The following is a 17,514-nucleotide window of genomic DNA, read 5'->3' as shown; positions in this document are numbered from 1 at the left end:
CAGAAGACAGGGAGTTTGTGGCTACCTGTGTCACATCTGCTGTTTCCCCTGGCTCACCTGAGATGGTTTTGACATTTACACAGTTGTGGCCAGACCTGAATCCTTGTGATATGATACAAAAAACCCAAAGACTGACCCACGGTTGTCTTCCAGCATTAGCCCTTGTTGGCTCTTGCTGCCCCTGTCCCACTCCTGCTGCTCACAGGGAGCCATGGCCATCAGCTGTGTTGGTGGCCAGGCCTCACCAGCAAGAGGAGTAAGGGAAATGGAGCCCAACCTTAGCGATTAGATACAAAACTGGCAACTAACTTTGATGATTACGTTTGATTGCTGTTTACTTTTTTACCTGGGAGCCAGCTACAGAAACACCAGATGGTTATAGTCAGGGTGGGATTTGGAGAAGGCCGTGCAAGCTGTTATGATACGAGGCATGCCCAACTTTCCATCAGCAGCAGAGACATCGTCACCTTTGGTATTTTGATGGAAACTGATTTTTTTTTTCTTTAAAAAATAACTAAACACTGAGCTACTTATTAAAAGTGGTGCAGTTATTTTTGGAGCATCCTGCAAAATTTGGGAAGGACCTGACACCAGCCATTTCCTCTCCTATAGGCACGGATACCAGGTCAATATTGGACAGCTCTTCAGGTCAAACAACAGTCAATCAAATAGGCATGTGGATTAATAGATGTGCGGGTAGAAATGAAAGTCTGACAGCTGGAGAGATGGTCACACAGGCAAGGGAGGCCATGTCCCACCTCCCAGGGCTGCACTGCTGTCAGCTCAGACCCAACATGCAGAAAAAACAGCTGAAGGACTGGGCAATTTGGAGAGGGAGATGTTGAATGTTTCTGCCATCTCTTTTTTCATTAAGGCTTTCACATTCCCCTTTTCAAGTGTTTTTCTGGTGTAGTTGGAACTGGAGAGGGGGAGATTGGAGTCACTTATTCCTAGAGCTGGGGCTTGAAGTAAGCATATGAAACTTCAAAAATCATGCAAAAGGGACTGGGAGTTGGCGTCACTTGGCAGAACTTGTCCTGTCAGTCTTTGTGACTGACTTGAGCTGCACCAGTGGTATCAGCCTCAAAATCTTGCAGAGGTCCATTGGGTAAAATTGCGGGTTTTAATTGCAGTGGCAAAACTTGTAATACCATTAAAGCCAGAAGGACCATTGCTCTGATTCTCTAGTCTGGCCTCCTGACACAGAGGTTTCTCCTTGTACTTGTGTACCAATTCCATTGCTAGGGTTTGCTTCAGGCTCCTCCCCTTGCTTCCCTTCCCTCAACCCCCTGAGATGTCACCATTGCCAATAATAGTAAAACCAAAGGAAAAATGTGATTCTGATGATTAACAAGAAGGTTTACAAGGTATCTTGATTCTGAACGTGTAATTGAGGCCCCGGGTAGCAGCGGCGAGCCTTTGTTTCTCCTATGGGAAAACTGTGATAAGTCTGAAGAGCAATTAAGCTGGCATTCATGCCCAGAAAATGAAGCACAACAGTTGTTTGCATTACTTTTTTATAGAGAGAATATTAAAACTCAAAATTTGATTTATTAGCATTGTGAGAAGTGTAGTCTAACAGAAGTCAAGTTTGATATTTTTTTTGGAAGTAGTGTGTTTTGCATCAGCAGCAAGTAGATAAAAGCTTTCTGCAACTTGTTTCATTTATCACAAGAGAGCATTTGATGCTACTGCTTCCTCCATATTAGGTAAAAGCTTTTATAAAACATTCATAAACTTCCATAGTTATTACTGAATTGTAATGAATGTCTAAACAAACTCGCAGATGTTTTGTAGTCTTTTATATACTGTGCATATATCTTCTTTACTTCAGCCTAGCCCTTTAAGCCAGCAGAATCATTCTTTTTTGTATTTGGGATCACTTGGTCCCAAGAAGACCAGGTGATAAAAAACCTAAAAACAAACCCCCAAAAAGCCCCAAACAAACCAACCACAACCATGTGCTAGCAATGTGCCTGTAGGGCAAAAAAGGCCACCAGCCTCCTGGGCTGCATTAGGCCAGCAGGTCGAGGGAGGTGATCCTGGCCCTCTGCTCAGCATTGGTGAGATGCATCCGGATGTTGGGTCCAGTGCTGGACTACCCCATACAAGGGAGACAAGGACATACTGGAGCCAGTCCAGCAAAGGGCCACAATGATGATTAAGGGATTGAAGCATCTCTGTGTGGGGAGGGGCTGAGAGTACTGGGACTGTCTGCCCTGAACCAGATGTAGTCCAGGGCATCTTACTGATGTGTGTAAGTATCTGATGGGGCTGGGAGGGGATAAAGAAGATGGAGCCGGGCTCTTCTTAGAGGCATCCAGAGACAGGACAAGAGGCATAAACTGAAATACAGGAATTACCCTTAAACGTAAAAAAAAGCTGGTTTGTTTTTTTTTTACCTGTGAGGGTGGCTGAGCACTGGTACAGGTTGCCCAGAGATGATGTGGAGTCTCCATCCTTGGAGATACTAAAATCAGACTGAACAGTTGCCATGGGCTATTGTTGCCCTTGGGCTGGACTAGGTGATTTCCAGAGCTCCTTGCCAACCTCATCTATTTTGTGTTTCAGTGGTATCTTTGATGCAGCAAATGGGGAGCCTGTCCTATGGTTATAAGGGCACTCCTGCACATTGAGCAGCTTGGAGTGAGAGCAGACCGTCTGCCTGTTTTTGCTGCAGAACCGAGCAGCTATTAAATGATGACTTGTGTTCACTAATGACATCAAATGGATTTTTAACATGTAAACGAGAAGGGAAAAGTGGGGTAACTTGTTATTAGCTATGGTTTTGCCTGAAGCAGATTTCCCCATGTTAAAGCACTTAAAAGCAAATACAGAATTTATGATGTGTCGGTAGATTTTAAACCTGAGCAACGTCCAGTTGTTGTAATGGCTAATAATGCAAATTATCTGAGTCAGCCTCAGCGTAAAGCGGTAAATATATCCTGCCCATTCAGACACACTTGTGTTTTTTCCCCCTTTCCCATTAATATTTTATCCCCCTGAAGAGATGTTTTCAACATATTATGTGCACCAGCATACTGCGCTCGTGGTATTCCTGGATGTCATTACAAACAAGCCTGAAGACTGTACTGCTGCTCCGCTGCCTGTGACGCTAGCTTGGAAATTGCTTGGAGCAACAACAGCAAGTGTCAACAGGGAGCCGTATTAATTATTTGGAATGTGTCTCATAAGAGGAATCAACTGCTTTTATTGCAGCACGAATATTACTTGAAACGGGAAGGTTACTCTAACTGTTACCGTAATCTATGTGTCATTAACTTTCCATGTTTAGAAAAAGAGATTAACAACCCTGTAAATTGTTACAGTAAATAGATGAATTATAACAACATGTTTTTATTATAAATAGAAGTTTGTCGATATAGTTACCTCCAAATTATTGGAGAAGAATTGAGTCTATAGCAACTGGGAAACTGCATGGTGGTGTTGGGAACCAAAAAGCTTCCATCCACGTGAAAGCAATGCCAAGCTCTGCAAACTGATATCTGCATCTTCTGCAGGTGGGAAAAACAGATGCAGTTGTACTTCATACCATGCTTCCTTCAAAAATTGCTGTGACACAGAAATGCTTGCTTCCCTCTTAGAGTGAGATTAACAGATTGAGTGGGCTTGTGTGAAATTGGTTGTCTTCTGTGGCATATGGCCTTTTAAGAGAACATCGTGCAAAATGTACGTGGTAGTGGTAAAGCAGGTATAACTAAAATTCAGCGTAGTACCCATGTCTGCATGGAAAAAGCAAAACAAATTGGAGTGTTTTCAACTTTTCATCAGGTGTCTCCATAAAATGGAAGTTATTTGTGAAAAATGCACAGTAGAACAAAATAGTTGCAAACCTGTTTTGAATCCAGTGCCATAAAAATGCTGTATGTTTAGTTATAGCCCTGGTAGATCTCTGTAGGAAACAGCAGAACTAAAACACTTATTTGTCCACAGGGCAGGCTCACCATGGGCAAGTTTCCTACATTGCCCCACCGATCCACCTCGATTCAGATCTGGAGAGACCGCCATCCAAGGGTGAGTCAGTGACGCAGTCTCCATGCACGTGCATTGTGACCCAGCCTTAGGTGTGAGTGCATGTCATTCATTTGTTCGTAGAGCATGGTAAAGTTACTGCTGTCCATCCAAGGACACTCTTGGGAGCAAGTTAATTCCTGCGAGAGCTGTGTAAGAGATGACCGTGTCCCATGTGCCTATTACATAGCTTTGAACATACCATGTTGTTCACAAGCTGTTTTGCTCCTCCCACTAGTTTACTTCTGCAGGGACAGGTATACCTTAGGTCCTGCCCTCTGCCTTGCTCTTTCCCTTCCTAATGGCAGTGCACAGGCACAGGAGGCTGATTGCAGGATGCAGAAAGGGAGATTTCAGCTGCCTCTGAGGTGAGCAAAGGTACAGAAGTGGTTATGCAGTGGTTCAGGCCTGGATTCAATCCATGTTGCCGTTACTCAAGGTGTTTTCTAGAGTTGGTGAGGAGACATGTTCACTCTAGAGGATGACTCAAATTTAGGCGAACTGCTTGCCCTCGGGAGCAATGCTAGTAGATGATACATATGGAGTGAGTCCAGAATAGCACTGCTAAGATAGGTGCCTCTCTTGAATGGTGCAAATAAAGTGATATGAGTGTGAGCCCTTGATTTCTCTCCCCCATTTGGAAGATCATCCCCTGACTGTGTTCTGATGAACCCCCTGTGGCCTGGGGAAATGGGCTTGGCCCCTGAGCAAGCATCCATGCTGGTGCAGCTTCTTACACCTCCCTTTGCTCCTTTTAATTATGTTGTCAATATTCGGGTAGGTTATCAAAGCTTGTACTTCTTTGAATGGATAATAGCAAAGCTAAAATCAGATGGGTATGTGGAGGGATTTCTTGGTCAGCTCCAGAAATGTATTTGAACATCGAACAGAAGGTATGTTGTGGAAGAAAAGGGGAGGAAGAGGACAGCCAAAATGTGTTAGCAGGAAGATGCACTATAGCTTAGATTTGGGGTTTTTCCTTTCTCCTACTCTCCAAAAGGTGCTCATGATTGAAAAATGCAACGTGTTAATGCAAGATTAATCTGGATAGGCAGATTGTCATTATATAATATGAAGAAAGCTGTCTTCTAAATCTCACTTTGTTATCCATTGCTAATATTCTGGGAGACAGAAGAACCTTTGTGTCAGTGGATTGCAGCTGCAACTGCAAACCCTGCTTCTCCACATGGCCCAAGGACTTTGTGGGCTAAATGAAAGCATACTGTTAATGCTCTTGGCATGAAAGGCTCCCTTAGTTTTGAGTGAGTTTCTCCACCAGTATCCATGTAGCTAGATCTGTAACTTGATCAAGTAAACATTTGCTGGGGTTTTTCCCTTTGTAAGTGTGAATGTTGTGTTTCTTAGCTGATACTGTAACAGCTAAGGAATTGACTATTACAGCCTCAGCACTATTATTCCTTGGTGGTTCCTCCTGCATCTGTGCAAGGTGGAACTATGTGCTGGGTGGTGGAGGTTGGGTGTGAGGATGCTGGATTCACAGCCCTCTCTCCAAATCTTGTGAGTTGGGCTAGTCATGTACAATCTCCCGGCAGTCCACAACCTCCATTCAGCTTTGAGTGAACTACTCTGAGATTTGACACATGCATTTGAGATCATCAGCTTCTAAGGCACTTGAAAACCTTCAGTTCTGTGGTAAAATTTACTACCTTGCTTTTTTAGCAGAGCACTCCAGTAAGGCAGAGACAGTTATGACTTCCAGGACCTTCTTACTCAAGTCTGTCTTTGATGTTGGATGTGATGATTCAGAGCTTACTTAGAATAGGTCAATGTAAATCTTTGCTGTGGGGTCTGGAGCAGCCTATGGAAGACTTAAGGACGCTGGAACAGCAATAGCCAAAGAAGCTGTGCCTTGCTTTCTCGAAGACAAATGAGTTAAAGACTAACAAAAATCTTCAGTGATCTGCCATTCGTGAGGGCATAGCTACTTCTGCAAGATGAATGGCACTGCCACCAAGAGCAGGGCAAAGTGGGTCAGGTAGAACAGTTGCAGCGCTTGCAGAGAAGGTAAAATGGAGTTTATCCAACATAAACTGCTACATTAACTGCTTCCACCAGGGCCTCCACCCCCCAGTTGAGACATCTTAAATAAAGGGCTGCTCAGGGTGGAAGGACTGATATTACTGCTGCTACATGCCGGTAAAAGGACTCGAATCTCCTTGTGTAACTTACTAGGAGAAAGCCAGGGAGGCAGCCAGCGCTGAAGGTATCAGTCTGTTAGCTGGTGACTAGGGGGTGTTAAAAACGTAGTAATTGGTACTGTCTCCTGGGGAAGAGCAAAGCTTTCCTCTGGCCCTGGGATCTGGGACGTGTAGTTCTACTTACACATCTGCTACCTCATTTCCAGCCTCAGCGCCCCAAATCCATTAGAGTATTGTAATAATTGTGATTTATTCATTTTCTAAGTGTGTGAGGGTTATGAAGTTTTTTCGTTTGTCTGCATTTTCTGATACTTTAGGACAAGCTCAGGTCACGTTCAAAGCTTCATCCCATAAGAGCTGTTTTAAACAAAGGAGTCAAAAACACCTCTGTCCTGAAGCTTCATTGGTTCTCTACGTTTCCAGTAGCTGGAAAAAAAAAAAAAGAGCTGCATTATGACAGTCATCATAAACCACTAATGCTTTTGGCTGTTGCTTTGATGCTCTTCATTTCCCTTCTGCATTCCCCCTCACACTGAGCTGAACATCAGGTGCAGGTCAATGTTGCACTTAGAGTGGCAGAAAGAAGAAGCCACCATACAATTTTAATTGTAATAAATAGAAATAGAGACAGGGTCAGGATATAAAAGCGTCTTTCCTTCCCATATTATTAAAAAACGATACAGCTTTAGTGTTCCTGTGGGTCTGTGCAGTTGCAATTCTCAGCTGGTAGATTTATTTGTAACTGCCTCTTCCTTCTGCTTTTTAAAAATTTTATCACTGGTGACATTTACACACATTGTTTATGCATGCAGGGCATTTTTACCTGCCTTTCAGAGTCCTGATGCTAGTAGTGAATAGAGTATAAACTCCAGTAGTTTACTAGTACATTAGTGTCATCGTGCATTACAGGGTAATTACTCTGAGCCACTGCTCTGTACAGTAACACAGTAATGACACTGTAAATCACTTAATAGAAATGAGGTCCTGAATCAGCATTTTTTATCAAGACCCTTCTTATTCCCCACCCCTTTTTTAATTTGAGAGTGTTTTAAAATTAGTTCCATATATGAAGCACTGTTAACCACTATTTTTACACCTCCTCTCGGTCTAGCAATCTGGATGTGATTACATGACTTTTATGCAGTTGTTTACACCATCTGTATGCAGAATAATTCCAAGGGTAGCTGAAACCTCAGGTTGTGATCTCATAGACTGAAGATTAAACCTGTATTTAATAATGTATCGCTGGTTACTGACAATAGCAAGGAGTTTCACAGATGAGAGTGAGGCTGATACTCTTAGACAGGGATTTTATGGAATTACCATATATAGCAATAAATTAAATTCAACGTTTGGACTCAAATTCTGCCAGGTACTAAAACACAGCAAATAAGTGAATTAAACTCACCGAATCCACGCACTAAAACTATTTATAAAACTTCATAGAAGCAGATTTTAACATATATGTGGAATCATATTAAACATGAAATATATGCCTGGTGTTTAAAGCTAGGCAGTCTGAGGAGCTCTCCTCTTCTGTTGAGGAGATGATAGCCTTTTGCAAAGGTTTCCTCCAAGGTTGAAGCTCAGGGAGTAGTTGTCTTGGAGATTGATATGCTTGAAGTCAGTACATTTCTGAAACATGAATTGATAAGCAAAACAGTGTATTGGTCCACAGTTCTAGAAATAAAGAGCAAATAAAGGAGGGATGGGAAGTTCTCACCTTGTGTGCAGATTTCTCTAGCCAGGGAGGTTGTTTTGGCCCCAGTTATGGCCCTGTGTGGTTTTTTCCTGTAAACCTCAGTTGTGAGGTTCAGCCTCTGTTGATGCAGAATCTCTCCCTAACCCTTGGGCAGCATGTCATGGAGACAGCCAGAGGTTTTGCTGGTTTTTTCCCCCTATCTTCTCCAGCTCAGTGGCATGTCCCGTTGTGCTTTCTTCCTTCAAAAGCTGGATCCATTCTGCCATTTTTCTCCCCCTTTACATTTGCAACGTCTGAGGGAGAATCATTCTGAATGTCAGAAGCACTGCGACATCTTATCACCAAAAATAGAGCAGATTTTTGGATGCACGCATCCTGGGTCTATTTTTTTTTCTCTCCCAAAGGTCCCAGAGAGGGTCGATGGCTTTGCAGATGATGTGGGAGGATCTGACAGCCAGGCTCATTGCACAGCCCCAGTCCTCCTTCCCAGGTCCAGAGAAAGGGGAGTGCCGGGCAGCAAGGCCCAGTGGCACTCCTTGCCTTAATTCAAGCCAACACATGAGATCACTCATCCAGTGCTCTCCAGGCCCTGAGACACCAGCTGTCCTGCCTTCTCCCTCCCAGGGTCCACTGCTACAAGAGAGGTGCTGATCAGGAGTCCCTGCTCTGACCGATGATGGCCAGGCACCTCCTGTTTCCAGGCTGTTTCACTTTATGCTTGAATCTCCCTGGGAAAGCCATTCCCTCAGCTTGAGAGTCCTGTGTCCATCTGCTTCTCTCCAAGGCCCTGCTTTTACTCATCCTGCTCCTTCCCTTTAGACTTAGTTACAGCTATATGTTTCCATCTTTTTAAGGCAATATTATTTTCCTGATGTCCTTCAGAGGGGAAAGTCCAGGGGAGAGGCTAATTCTATAAGCCAAGAGAGGACCATGCACTGGATGCTGGTTGGGGTCCCCCATGCTCAGGACCCTTACTCCTTTTTTCCCTGTGCAGTGCTGGGGTGCCGCATATATAATGTCCTGCTCTTCCCCGGTCATGTACAGGGTTTTCTTCTTTGCTTTTGCTCAGCCTTTTCTCCAAGTATGACTGCTCTCAGGGCATCCTTTTCAAGACTGCTCTGAGCCCAGTGGAGGATCTCACTCCCTCTGACATGAAGTGTGAGCACTCATTGCAGCAAGTTAGCAACACACGCAACATTTTCTCATCTCGTGGCTTTTCAGGCAAGCAGAGTATATGAGGCATGCAGGTAACTGGTGTTGCACTGGTTGGATGGGAGATGACTGTTCACCATACCTTTACGGTCAACAGAAAGTTTTTGCAATCACTGTGAGCTTCACATGTACTGTAAATTTTCAGCTACCTTGTTTTGAAGAGATCTGTACAGGTTGGTGTGTTGGGTTGCTTTGCTGTTTGCTTATTTTTCATTTGAATTCTGCTTTTTGTCATAATGGGCAGACTTGTTTAAAGCCCTTGGCCTCCAGGCTGGAGATGAGTCTTTAAACAGCTCAGTATGGCAACGGGGTGGGTTTGGGCAGCGTAGTAGATGTGAAAGCATGAGTGCATTGCCAGGTATGGAGTTTGGGTTGTGAAGACGGTGGAGAGGTGAGCTCTGGTATAATGATGTGATGCTTTTCTCATTCTTATCGAGAGCTCTCTGAAAATCTGTCATTGTGGCTCAGGTCTCTACCAAAACATCCACCTTCCTGGGCTACACTGATTTCCCTGAAGCAGGCAGCTGCTTTGAACATGGGCCATGCTCCATATTTATTAATTCCTCATTAGGTATCATGGGTGATGATAACTAGTATCATAACCAGAGTAGCAAGAGCTCCTGGAGAACTTTCAGCCAGCCTGCTGTCCTCCTGCTGGCTTGTTATCATCAGCAGGGTCCTGCTTTGCATCCTGTAGCTATCCATAGTCAGAAAGAGTTAATTGCATGCTGTTCACCGTTTTCTTTTTTACTATGGTGTGGAACTGTTGCTCTTATTTCTTTGGAATGTGTGTTTTTGTTGCAGAGGGGCACCTCAGGGCATTGCTGTTTATTTATAAGATAACAGTGTTCGCTCTAGCACAAAGCCAGAGCTAACAAAGTCTCTCAAGGAGGAGTGCTAAATCCTGTATGCTGGTGGGAACTATTCAAAGTATTTACACTTGAAAATATTTAAGGATTGGTTGGGGGGGGGGACCAGTTGGGTGATGTTTAACACCTTTTCCATTATTCCTAGTCATATTAAAAAAAAAAAAAAGGAAAAAGCACTTTTAAACTAGCTATTTTCACCAGCTAGCTTCTGCTGCCTTGTAAAGGAGTTTTGCTACGGAGATCAGCATGAACTGTGATTTAAAGATGCCCTGAAATGTTATTCTTTGTAGGCTGTTTGAAGCTACCATATGACCTGATAACTCAAAATGGACATAGATGTCCACCCAGGAGATTCTTTTGACAGTGGATTTCGTTTTCCGCTGTACTGAGTTGCGCCACTCGCCATCAGCAGTGGAAGTTTTCACCCATCTGACAGTGGCAACAGCTGGAAAGCAGAGTCAGCTATGGTGGTGCACCCTCAAGCATCACTAATCTAAAATGAATGTCCTATTACCAGCTTGAAAAAAAAGCTGTTGAACCAATTCAATGTGGAAAAAAGAGCGCAGTGCTGCATACAGCATGAGACCCTCTCAAACTCTTTTTTTTTCCCTTTTCTGCCAGACTAATTTTTGGCTACACTTCTCTTTCTGAAATATTTATAGGGCAAATAACTGTTTTAAATGAGCAGATGGGGGAGACATAAGACAAGCTGTTAAATTAATAAACATGTGTGGTGCTTTATCAGTAAGGAAGCCCATTTTGGCATTTCTTCTGGATGATTTGTATGGCCTATCACCATTGCACCTGGTGCAGGGACAAGAAATGGGCGCTTAATAACCAAACAATGTGCAAACTCCTTCCATTATAACTTCATTATGTCAGATATAATCGTCTATAACTAGATGTCAAATACATAATTTATGTCCAGCTCCCCTGCAGAATAGTGGCCATATGAATGAATGGCCCCATTAATGGGAAGGAGCTTTTACTGTAACTTTTCCCCTCCTGGTACATGGTCCATTTTGTCATCTGGTATTAATTCTGAATCATTTCAGGGTTGCAGAAAAATGTCTGTTATATTTATATTTGTGTAATAGGAGAAGATGGCAAATAAATCATATAAGAGATCAAATTTCAAGTCCACTGATTTCCTAAGCCATATGCCTGTTTAAAAGAGAACAGGATCGGTCTGCAGTGCTTTGACTGAGAGGCATAACTGGCCTTCATTTTACCTGTCCAGAGACATTAAAAAGGTGTGCAATGTGAGGTAACACTTCCTATGGGAGCCCTCTGCCACAGTCAAAGAGTTTAGCCCCTGGAAAGTCTTTATCTACCGCTTCAGCCATGCCACTTGCATCCTTTGCTGTATGTTGCATTTTCTCTCATGTTAAGTCATATGGTGCCTATTTATAGAAGTGCTCCATGACATATGTGATGAAGTGTGTCTTCAACAATGTTTTTCTAGAGGAGTCCTTCGGAAACATATGTGTGTGTTAGAGCGGGACACAGGATCCCAGTTGTTCTGCGCAGGGCCTGTGGATATTCACAAATAAAATAGGTACAAATTCAAAGGATCAAGTTGGTGTGGGTCCCTTTACGAAATGCCTTTTATGTATTTTTATTATTTAATTTCTTTTAATATATGGCCTTGTTTTGGGGTTAAAACCCCAGTGGAGAGCAACTCAGTACTCTAAATCTGGGAAGATGGTTTGTTAGTAATAATGGTAGGAAGCTATCTCTGATATAGCACTACTGGTATATTATTGGTATATTGTTACTTGATGAGAAAACATGTTTTATGCTGTTGTAGCTACAGGGGTCATATTTGTTTTATTCTTCCTCAGGTATAAATCTGGATGAAAAATTATCCAGTTAACTCCGTTTATAATGGTAGATGACTTCTTAGTGTCTGATAGAGTTTTCCATTACCAGTACAAAATTATTTTAAGACTAGATAATGAATGGTATGTTTACCTAACAAAATATTAAAGTTTCCAAGGCTTGTGACTTGGATTTCTGAGTGGCATGTATGCTAAAATATTTACAGTGGTGGAATATCATGTTACATCTTTAGCATCTTCTCCTGAAAAATATTTTCTTTATCCTTTTCATTATTTTCATTTTCTGTGGTTGCTATTTTTCACTGTGTGTATGATATATTTAAAGAAAACAGATAACCCTTAAAAAAGAAATGTTAAAAATGTAAGTTTCGGTTTAAGACAAGTTAGGAAAAGCAACTGATAAAGACCTGGGCTATTCAGTGCTATAGTCTGGCTGTTTTCCAATAAAATGTAGAAGTATCTTGAGCAGGAAGTCAATGAGCAAGTTTAGTGTGCTCTCATTGAAGTTCATCAGACTCAAGCCATGCATCTCTAGAAAGGCAGGCAGCTGATTTCCCATACAAACAAATTATATTAGGTTCAGATGTACTGCTGTTGACAGCACTAAGTCAAAGAGTTTTGTGTTCATTTGATGGCTCTTCAGCTGTGTAGCGGGATTTTCTGCAGGTAAGCAGGTTTTTTACAGTGCTTGGCTCTTGCAATTGTCTTGGGTTGAATCAGAAATTGTTGGAAATGAGGGATTTCCACCAGAGTCAGTGGTCTGATGCTTTCTAAAATGTTTGGGTTTAGAGCCTGCTTTGGCCCTTGGGTTTCCTTAAAGCAAATGGTTGAATTTTTATTCTTCCCTTTGTGTGTTGCTTTTTTACAGAGAAGTCCTAGTGATGTGATATAATCCATTCAGAGGGAAATTTATGCCCGTGAATTGGGTACCTCACTCTTGAAAGGCGCTTTTGGAAATCCCAGCCTTAATAAATGCATGCTAAATACTGATTTGCAATTAAACATTATGGAGCCGCGTTGCTAAGATTGTAACTTGGCTCTCTCATAAGAGACCTCATGATTTAAGTCTTTCAGCCAAGTAAATTTGGCTTGATAGCTGCAATATTTGCGCAGAAGACAAGGACTGCTATCCTTTAGCTCCACATGGTTTGCTGGTGCCTTCAGATTGGCTCAATGTAGTTCATTCTCCTTGAAAACTCACAAGAAGCAGTATTTAAAAGATCTTGATTGCCTTTGAGATGAGATATTAAGGTTGGTTAAATGTAATTATAAGGGTTAGAGTGCTAGCATGCATGAGGGTGCAGCAGTCATGGAGCTGTTGGCCAAGGAGTTTTCAGGGATGGAGACAACCAGCTGGACTTGAGGCAATGAGAAGACTTTGCCCTTACCCAGCTGAGGATGATGTTCTTTTTGCAGATATGGTACATGAGGAGTCTTACAGAGGACTCTACATTAAGCATGTTAATTTGTAGCAAGTATATCCCTTGTTTCACCACAGCTGGTTTTTGGAGAAAATTACTTGTGCTTTCTTCATTAAAAAATTACCACAATTATGGATGCTCTCATGGCAGTCTCCCCCTTAGATTTTTTCTAAGTCCTGGTTTCATCTTTATATCAATATGAGCGCTACTTTGCACAGACGTGTGTGTGTGCGCGCGTCTGTATTATGCCACAAATTTAGTAGTAGACATGCAGCAAAATAATACTGTTACTGAGTAAACAATTACGTTTCATTTTCTGGAATAAAAGGGAATGTGTGCCCATAAATCTTCTTCTAAATAATCTATGTTGGAGAGTAAAAATAAGATGGGGTTTCTAAATTCATGAAGGCCCTTCACAGTGGAATCCTGTGTACCACTGAAGTGTAACAAACTTATTTATATTTTATTGTGCTTCTAGATCAAGCTGCATTATTATGGGCTGCATTCCCCTGACACTATAGCTGTTGCTAAGGAGGAGGTACATTATGTTAATATTTTGTGATCATAACTATTCAAGCTGGGTTCTGTACACTGAAGAAATTAAAGGGAGGAAAAAGTGAACTTAATGCACCATTTTGATTAGAGCCTCTACAGATTGTCACTCGCATTTAGAGGCAAAAAGTAAGCTTGAATTTGAGAAGAATTCACACAGAAGATGGGATAAAACCAAACAATTGAAAGAATTTGTTCACTGAACTTTAAAATTGCTCAGCAGTAGGGATCTGGAACCGGTGCTGCTGAGAGAGAATCTGGCAGAAGCAAACCGAATGCTTTTACCAGATATGTTGAGTAAAGAATTACTCAGCCTTCTCATGCCTTAATGTATTTTGATCATGTAAACAGAGCATTCACCCTTAATTCCTATTTCCTCACCATTTCCAGTGGTGGTGTCTATTATGTGATTTCAATATCTTCTGATTCATTTAGGTTGATTCACTAAGATCCTACAATCAAATAGTAGCCAACACAGTATATAAAGTAAAATGGCAACATGATGCATTAGCTTCAGTGTATGGAGTCAAAGAAGAGGCCAGAGTATCAAGTAAGATACCAATGTCCATGCTGGTTATTTTAAAAAATACAGTCTACAGACTGTATTGATGAATATTATAAAAATGTTTACACAACAAGTAAAATAAACAAGGAAGGATCTTGGCATTCCTCCTAAAGGAATGTTCTGAACTGAGTTTCCCCTTTCAAAACTGTTTTCTCATTAATACTGTTGCCAAGGCATGAAGCAGCCATGGAGAGGGAGGATTGGATGGGTAGGAGCTCGTCTCAATTCTGGTGTGCCTTGCACCTAGCTGATTCGACCAGGATGGTGTCCTCAGGAGTATCCAGGGTTATCATGGCCATGGTACCTGAGAATAGATGATTTTTGCCTCATACTACTGCCTCTCCCATTTTCAAACATTCAGTGCACTGGAGCTGGGTTTGCGCCTGGATTGGGTACAGAGAGGATTATCCCCTCTTAATCTCAGCTCTTAAATTGGGGGGTGCAGAGCAAGCAGCCCGCCCAGCTGAGGTCAATCCTGTTTGCCAGAGCCCCAGCAAGCAGCGGCCCTCAAGCAGGGCTGGGAAACCTGTCGGGGGCTTGCCAGCATCCTAACCCTGTTGGTGGTTGTTTAATATCAGCTTCAGCCTCTGACCCTGCCGTGATTAGCAGAGCCACTTTTTCTCCCTTCTTCTCTCCCTTTGCTCCTCACTATCCTTTTTGCTCAAACCTTGTACAATGGGTTCTTTGACCCTTAACAGGCTTTAGGAAAGTTAATATTACATTTTCCTAGTCAAGGCTGTAATAATTGTAATAATTCATGTTATACCTTGTTGCGCACACCTGATCATAAAATCCATCGAGAAGCTAATGTGCCTGGCCTGGGAAGTGTCACTTGCTTGGGCAAATTAAATATAGTGTGAGACAAAAGGGGGATGGAGGGGTGGGAGGGAAAGGAGTAGTCAGTCCTGGGAGGCAGCATGTACTTCATACTGGAGGTGTGTGTTGTAAAAGGGAAAATGAGACGAATAAAGATTGATGAGCTACCAGGACGTGGACTGGGGATGAGGTCAATGGGAGAGAAGTACCAGACGGTAACGACAGGCTGCATGGTTTGGACAAAGAGGATGGGCAGAGAGGGCTTGTTGGGCATGCCACACAGCTTAGAGTAGAGGAAGGCAAGATGAGATGGAAAGATGGGAAGGCAAAAATGGGGTTTTTAAAGAATGCTTTTATAAACATGTATAGAGAGAGTTAAAAACCTTTAGCTTTGGATAATTGAGACTTTCACTGCCTCCAGCAACTATGCACAGACTAATCATGTAACATTTATATTCCTGGTTTTCTACCCGAGGCACCCTACCTGCTTGGTTCTTTCCAGCTTGTGCACTGAGTTGCTGCAATTCAACAGTAAAAATCCAGAGATTTCCTTGAGCATCGTTAACCACTCCTAACCTGCCCTCTTGGCAATAATGTAGAGCTCAACGCAAATCTCGAGCGCAGCCCAGTGTGCTCATCCATTTTTTGAATCTGTTGAAGTCTCCTTCTCAGCCTGGCCACCCAGATCTTCAGCTCCTGTCCTTTTCAGATTGGCGTATCTGTGCCTGCTGGCTCCCAAGGCCATGGGCAGGGATGTTCGAAGTCCTTGGCCTCTCCATAATCCGCCCATGGTTTTAAAAAGTGTGTGCCCCCTTATGGCCTAAGGTTTATGCTTATCTTTAAAGCACATTTCTCCTCCACATTGTGTTTGGTTAAATAACCGCAGCTTGGTGTAGATATTTTGCATATAAGCCGACAGGGTTGACATTGTGAGTATTTTGCAATCATTTGTTTAATTAGCTGAAGCTCTCTGGGGAGAAGTTTATGAAATGGCATACTCCCAAAGTCTAATTTAAATCTGGTTTGCTTTTTTTTGATGGAGGGCTCGTAATGCAAAGCATTAAAAAAAGGTACAAGTGAAAGAAAAGCAACAAAACCCCTTCTGTTAATGGGCAGTGCCTCAGTAACAAACTCACCCAGGTACAGAAAGGAAATTACACTGGGTGAAATGACCTACAAGAGAGGAAATTGGAATTAAGTTTGCACAGCTGTCTTGTCTTTTTTCTTTCTTTTTTTTTTTTTTACCTGTACTTCCTCTCTGTTTTCTTTTAGTGCAACGCTTAATTAAGATTCTCCTTTGTTTGGAGGTTAATTCCTTTCCTAATCTACAGCTATTTTTACAAAGGTGTTCATTATTGGAGCGAACAAAGGCTGGAGACTAGAGAATGGCAGGTGCTGAGCCTTGTTTAGCAGGAATGAATTTTTTTTCTCACAGCGAAATCTTGACACTCTGCTTTCGGATGCAGGGCTTCTATGTCAACTCTCCTCTGCTTTCTGCTTCCAGTGAAATGTTTCCTGGGAGGGACCTGAAGTTTCTGCCTTAGCATCAGGGCTGTACTGTCCTGTCTGCTCATGTACTATACTTAGAGCCCTTTGTGCTCCACAGACCCTTAAGCTCCCATCTGAGTATACATAGAGACCACTGGTTTCTCTTTTGATACTTACTGACCCATTGAAATCACTGAGAAATTCAGTTCCTAAATACTTAATGAGATCTGTCTTGATGTTCCTGAGTCCCCATGTAGCAGCGAGCTCCTACACACATGGTCACAGTGTGCCCTCATCGCTCGGGGTAGGCTCTCCTGCTTGCTGGCATAGCGATGCTTGGAGTACTTGAAGTCTCTGATGCTTTGCTGTAGCATTTGTAGAACATACAGAGCACATGTTAAGCATATAAAAGTATTTATATTGCAAGAAACTGGGGTGGCAATGCCAAATTTGGCTGCTGAGCTGCAGTGCCGGGGAGCAGGCAGCATTGATGGAGCAGGGGCCAGCTTGGCACAGGGTTGTCAGTCTGTCCCTCTTGCATGTTGTGCTTGCCCTGGCAAGTGGGATTGGACAGAAGAGCAAGAGCTAGAACAGTTTTTAGAGCAATAAAGCCTGTGGAAAACCCAAAGGAGTGACAGAATACCTCATCAGTTAAAAGCCGGACCCCTCTTACTCAACATTGTCCTGTTAGGAGCAATATGGCAGGCCACATCTCCAGGCACTGCTCTGCCCACACAGTCCTTCACCATCCCATGGCACAGTATTAATAAAGGATTGCTCCTTCCAAACAATGGGAAAAGTTGGACATGACCTGGGAGCCATTGCTTGTCATCCGGAAACCAGATTTTATTGTTACA

The 17,514-nt window shown here is 42.6% G+C and overlaps 1 protein-coding gene across 10 annotated transcripts in view; it reads left to right on the top strand.

The window, feature by feature from the left end:
• The window catches only part of ADGRL3 (adhesion G protein-coupled receptor L3), a 522,926-nt gene that overhangs the window by 368,498 nt on the left and 136,914 nt on the right, over positions 1-17,514 (top strand). For 8 of the 10 annotated variants that reach the window (XM_054824728.1, XM_054824729.1, XM_054824723.1 and 5 more), the window contains one exon: positions 3,955-4,035. The exons of the other annotated variants lie outside the window; for them this stretch is intronic. In XM_054824728.1, the coding sequence (XP_054680703.1) occupies positions 3,955-4,035 (81 nt within the window). The remainder of the gene's footprint in view (positions 1-3,954; positions 4,036-17,514) is intronic. 10 annotated transcript variants of the gene reach the window in all.

This window comes from Grus americana, chromosome 4 (genome assembly GCF_028858705.1).
Source record: "Grus americana isolate bGruAme1 chromosome 4, bGruAme1.mat, whole genome shotgun sequence".
NCBI lineage: Eukaryota > Metazoa > Chordata > Aves > Gruiformes > Gruidae > Grus > Grus americana.
This window is presented reverse-complemented; position numbering and strand designations above follow the sequence as displayed.